The sequence below is a fragment of the Siniperca chuatsi genome, linkage group LG23, assembly GCF_020085105.1.
Source record: "Siniperca chuatsi isolate FFG_IHB_CAS linkage group LG23, ASM2008510v1, whole genome shotgun sequence".
Taxonomy (NCBI): domain Eukaryota; kingdom Metazoa; phylum Chordata; class Actinopteri; order Centrarchiformes; family Sinipercidae; genus Siniperca; species Siniperca chuatsi.
This window is the reverse complement of record NC_058064.1, coordinates 361,501-367,500: the sequence shown is the minus strand read 5'-3', so window position 1 is coordinate 367,500 and position 6,000 is coordinate 361,501. Positions and strand designations below refer to the sequence as shown.

General features: G+C 42.2%; 1 protein-coding gene across 1 annotated transcript in view; it reads left to right on the top strand.

Annotated features, from left to right (window-relative positions):
- Positions 1–1,758, top strand: part of wnt16 (wingless-type MMTV integration site family, member 16) — a 6,715-nt gene extending 4,957 nt beyond the window's left edge. Inside the window, exons 3-4 of the mRNA XM_044186488.1 lie at positions 1–213; positions 1,184–1,758. The exon at positions 1–213 is cut by the window's left edge and continues 77 nt beyond it. Coding sequence (XP_044042423.1) covers positions 1–213; positions 1,184–1,642 — 672 coding nt within the window. The 3' untranslated portion in view covers positions 1,643–1,758. The remainder of the gene's footprint in view (positions 214–1,183) is intronic.
- Positions 1,759–6,000: the final 4,242 nt, after the last annotated feature.

Genomic DNA, 6,000 nt, shown 5'->3' with positions numbered 1-6,000 from the left:
GGCAACATGACGGAGTGCGGCTGCGACGCTCGGCTGCAGGGCGGCGCCTCGTCGGCGGAGGGCTGGCACTGGGGCGGCTGCTCAGACCACATCCAGTACGGGACCTGGTTCAGCCGCAAGTTCATCGACAGCTCTGTCAAAAACAGGTCGACGACCAGCGGAGGCTTCACGCTGACCACCATGAACCAGCACAACAGTGAGGCCGGACGACAGGTGACCAAGACACGGACTTCTTAAAATAACTGAATCCCATTTACTGATCAGGCTCCGATCAATAATCTTCGCTAAGTTCTCTGTTCAACTGTCGGCCGTTTGATTTCCACGGTCGAAGAGGAAGCACGTAGTGTTCAAGGAGGAACTTGAGTTATGTAGAACTTTTCAAAACAAAAGTTACAAAGTGCTTCACAATAAAAGCCTTAAATATCAAACTGGCTAAATAGCGAGATGTTTGAAGCAGGTGCACAAATGTCCAAACGTCTCATGAACAGACGCGGAGACGAACTTAATGACCGTCTTCATTAAGACGTCCTCTCTTCTTCTTCTGTCCTTTGTGTCTTCATTCAGCGTCCTCTCTTCTTCTCTGTCCTTTGTGTCTTCACTCAGCGTCCTCTCTTCTTCTCTGTCCTTTGTGTCTTTATTCAGCGTCCTCTCTTCTTCTTCTGTCCTTTGTGTCTTCATTCAGCGTCCTATCTTCTTCTCTGTCCTTTGTGTCTTCACTCGGCGTCCTCTCTTCTTCTTATGTCCTTTGTGTCGTCACTCAGCGTCCTCTCTTCTTCTCTGTCCTTTGTGTCTTTATTCAGCGTCCTCTCTTCTTCTTCTGTCCTTTGTGTCTTCATTCAGCGTCCTATCTTCTTCTCTGTCCTTTGTGTCTTCACTCGGCGTCCTCTCTTCTTCTTCTGTCCTTTGTGTCTTCATTCAGCGTCCTCTCTTCTTCTCTGTCCTTTGTGTCTTCACTCAGCGTCCTCTCTTCTTCTCTGTCCTTTGTGTCTTTATTCAGCGTCCTCTCTTCTTCTTCTGTCCTTTGTGTCTTTATTCAGCGTCCTCTCTTCTTCTCTGTCCTTTGTGTCTTCACTCAGCGTCCTCTCTTCTTCTTCTGTCCTTTGTGTCTTCACTCAGCGTCCTCTCTTCTTCTTCTGTCCTTTGTGTCTTCACTCAGCGTCCTCTCCTCTTCTCTGTCCTTCAGGCGATTGACAGGACGATGTCCACAGACTGTCGTTGTCACGGCGTCTCCGGCTCCTGTGCTGTGAAGACATGTTGGAGGACGATGGCGGCGTTCGAGCGTGTCGGCGTGTACCTGAAGGAGCGCTACGAGCACAGCGTTCAGGTGTCGGACCGCTCGAGGAGAAAGATGAGGAGGAAGGATCAGCGTCGCCTCCCCGTCGACAAACAGCAGCTCATCTTCCTCAACAAGTCTCCAAACTACTGCCTGGAGGACCGGCGGCGGGGCATCGCCGGCACCAAAGGACGCCGCTGCAACCGGACGTCCACCGGCTCCGACGGCTGCAACCTGCTGTGCTGTGGCAGAGGATACAACACTCACCTGGTGAGACACGTCCAGCGCTGCGAGTGCAAGTTTGTCTGGTGCTGCTACGTCAGCTGCAGGCGCTGCGAGAGCATGAACGACATGTACACCTGCAAATAAAGACAACACACCTGCAAAGAAAGACAACACACCTGGAAAGAAAGACAACACACCTGAACATAAAGACAACACACCTGCAAATAAAGACAACACACCTGCAAATAAAGACAACACACCTGGAAAGAAAGACAACACACCTGAACATAAAGACAACACACCTGCAAAGAAAGACAACACACCTGGAAAGAAAGACAACACACCTGAACATAAAGACAACACACCTGCAAATAAAGACAACACACCTGAACATAAAGACAACACACCTGGAAAGAAAGACAACACACCTGAACATAAAGACAACACACCTGCAAATAAAGACAACACACCTGAACATAAAGACAACACACCTGGAAAGAAAGACAACACACCTGAACATAAAGACAACACACCTGCAAATAAAGACAACACACCTGCAAATAAAGACAACACACCTGGAAAGAAAGACAACACACCTGAACATAAAGACAACACACCTGCAAATAAAGACAACACACCTGCAAATAAAGACAACACACCTGAACATAAAGACAACACACCTGCAAATAAAGACAACACACCTGCAAATAAAGACAACACACCTGGAAAGAAAGACAACACACCTGGAAAGAAAGACAACACACCTGAACATAAAGACAACACACCTGGAAATAAAGACAACACACCTGAACATAAAGACAACACACCTGAACATAAAGACAACACACCTGGAAATAAAGACAACACACCTGAACATAAAGACAACACACCTGGAAAGAAAGACAACACACCTGAACATAAAGACAACACACCTGCAAAGAAAGACAACACACCTGAACAGAAAGACAACACACCTGAACATAAAGACAACACACCTGGAAATAAAGACAACACACCTGAACATAAAGGAAAGTAAATAAAGGATAGAATACACCTGGAAAAGAAAAGCTTTTTTAAAAAGAGACGAGTCTTTCAAGACAAACTGACGTGTCAGGTTTGGACGAACATTATTGGATTCTTCTTCAACCAATCAGGAACTTTTCTATAGTAAAGATCTGGTCCACGTGAGATGATGTCATGAATTGTGATGATGTGATGAATTTTGACCTCAGTGAAAAACTTTTTGAGTCAAAATGGGCCAAATACGTTTCCTCGCCACTGGATCCCAGTTTGTTGCTAACATGTAAATTAACATGTTTCACACTGTGAGGCGCCTCCTCAGGGGGGAGCAGGAGGGTTGAAGGGGGGTGAGGAGGGAGAGAGGTGAGGCAAAGATACTGGGTGAGGTGAAAGGGACAGGTGCATGCAGGTGTTGTAAAAACAGGAAGTTATTGTAGTTTGTCATCAGGTGGAGCTGCAGCGGAGACATGAAACTCACATCGAATCATTCAGTGCGACTCACACTTCCAGAGGAGATCATCGACTCTGACGTCCGTCCAGAATAAACCTCCAGAAACCAGCTGAGACGCCAGAGAAGAAACCTTAGAAAAGGTTTCAGTCGTAGTCGTCTGGACGCTGTTTTCAGAATCAAGACGTTTCGGCTCCCATCCGGAAGTCATTCTCAATTGTGAAAATGGTCTGAGAACTCAGAAATTTAAGCTACTCTGTGTTGCTTAAGCCCCGCCCTCAGGAAGGAGTCTACCTGAGTGTCTGCTGTTTACCTGCCTAGTTTCACCTGAAACTGACCTAATAGTTTCCATGATGTCCCAGTAATCAGTAATCAGGCCTATTGTTTTCTGGCTGCACCTCCCTCATCACTGTTAAGTACCTGATTAGCATATGATAGGCCTTTAATTCCTGGACGAATGAGGGACTACACCAACCAGAGAAGAAAGCGGCTGCAGAAGCTGCCTGAGAATCCTGCTGTTTCTAAGTTTCCTTCAGTCTCACAGTGATCCAGAGACAGCTGTCTGTCCGTCCACGGGTCCACTGCAGACAGGAGCTGCTGACTGCTGGTTCGGCTGCTCTGATGGGACAGACTGACTACATGAAACAAGTATATAGGCTGAAAACAACACAGGGCTCAAGTTGTAGCTCGTAGCTAACAACTTGAGCAGTTGATGACGAGGTGTTGGGGGGCCGCTGCTGTCTGTTTTGTCTGCAGGTGGGGCCAAAGTCTCAGAATTTGGATAAACAATACACAATGCCCCTCCTGAGTACCACCAAGATATACTTTATGTTAATGATTAATAATTGAAGTAAATCTGGTGGTCTCGTCTTCAGCAGGCGACAGACTGATTGATCGACAGCAGACAGTTCAGCAGAGAGACGTTTGGACGCAGAAACAGATCTCCAGACTGCTGTTTGGTCAAAATGTAAATTACAATTTCTCCAATATTCATTTTCACAAGATTAAAACTCGTCACAGCGCCCCCAACAGGAAAACTGTTTGTTGCGCATCATTTTGAATTAAACTGCAGTGTTTTATTTTCATTCATGTGAAAAATCTGAATAAACAATGAAAGAAACAAACACCGTTATTTATTCTAATTTACACTTACAGTTGTGATCCTGAAGATTTTCATGAAATCACATCAGTTTGGATGTTGTTTATTTCAGTGTATTTACATTCAGTAATTATATCTAAATTATATCTCTATACAGTGGTTTTTATTGTTAGTGGCGGGGTCCGCCATACAGACGTGACCCTCACACACACGACGGATTCACAGGAAACTTCTGAAACTTGTTTTATAGTTTTTGCAGGTTTGCAGAAGTTTTTAAAAATGAGTTCTAAACTTTGCAGCTGCAGCGCCACCAACAGGAGAACTGCAGAACTTCCTTTATGGAGCAGGATTGAACTTACGTTGTATTTTGGTTGATGGGAGGTTCATCAAAAGGATTCTGGATATTTTTCAGACTTTTCTGTTTGAGACTCGGTGATGAGAGTTTAAGACTCATTACAAGAAAACAGGAAAAACAATTATCACCCAACTTTCTTCTAAAGAAGAAAAACTGAACATTTAAACTAATAATTAATAATCGGTTATGTTTTTCTTTATTAACAGACTCATTCATGAAAATCAGAAAACATAAAAGAATATAAAAAATGAAATAAAATGTTTTTGTATTTTATTTTTGGCAACAAACATTTATTTATGCGTAAATATGATGTTTAATTTTTGAAAACTTACTCTGGAATATTAAACTTTATTACCTCTATGTTACATATTTAGACAAATGTGTAAATAAACATTACATATAAACATTTAATTATGCTAAAAATATCAGTTTTAATATAATAAATGTCCCATTTTGTCTTATTTGATATATTCTATCTCATAATTAATTAGTGTCACGCTTCACATGTCAAGCTTGTTTTTACAGAACATCAGAGGACCCTGAACTCGTCCCTGTGGTTCACCACAAACAGATAAATATAAATATAACAAATATTTAAAGCAGTCACTTCCTGTCTGTTAACGTCTGTAACCACTTTATCAGCTGCAGAGGACTTCCTGTATCCACTTCTATGATGTCATCACTCTGCTGCCCCCCGATGGACTGAAGGAGGAAAGACAGGAAGGTGAACAAAAACTACAAAGACCAAACTTGAATAAAAAGGTAATGATACGGAAACATCGACTTAAACACTCAAGCAGTCAAAACTGACTCTTCCACTCTAATGATGATGATAGTAACAACAATAATAATAATAATAATAATAAACAGCAGTTTACAAAGTGTTCAACAAACAGAGCAGACGCATCGCTGACAGGTTCACAGTAAAGATAAATAAAAAGCGCGGATTTGACATTTAAAATGATCGGTTTAATAACATCCAGCCGGTGAATATTCAGATTGTTGTTTTTCTTTTATTTACATGTGACAGAAATGATTTAAAAAACTGCTAAGAAAAACACGAGACCGAAGAAAGAAGAACATCAGGAGCAAACAAAGTGATGTTCGAAGTATCTACGGTGTTATTGATCAGATATCTGAGATATATGTTATAACTTATATATATATACACTGTATATAGATGTATGTATTGGAAGTTAACAATTCCCCACGTTACCTTATGACCAACTCTATCATCACCTTACGATGATAATAATAACAACACCAGTGGCCGTATGAGGTGGGAGGGCTTCTTTCTGAAGACGTTTCTGCAGAAGAAGAGATATTAATCTCATAAAACTCTTCAGAGCAACAGCGTCTGAGCTTCGTCACACTTTTGTTTTAGAATAAATATTAAATTTCTTTCATGAAACTTCACTGAACTTTGAACCCACTGAACTTTATTTGTGTCGAATATTTCCACAAAGCTTCATATGTTGTAGGTTAACGTGTGATTTAAAACAAACTCCACCGTCCTGTTAGTACTGCCACTCAGCAGTTTGAGTGTGTGTGTGTGTGTGTGTGTGTGTGTGTGTGTGTGT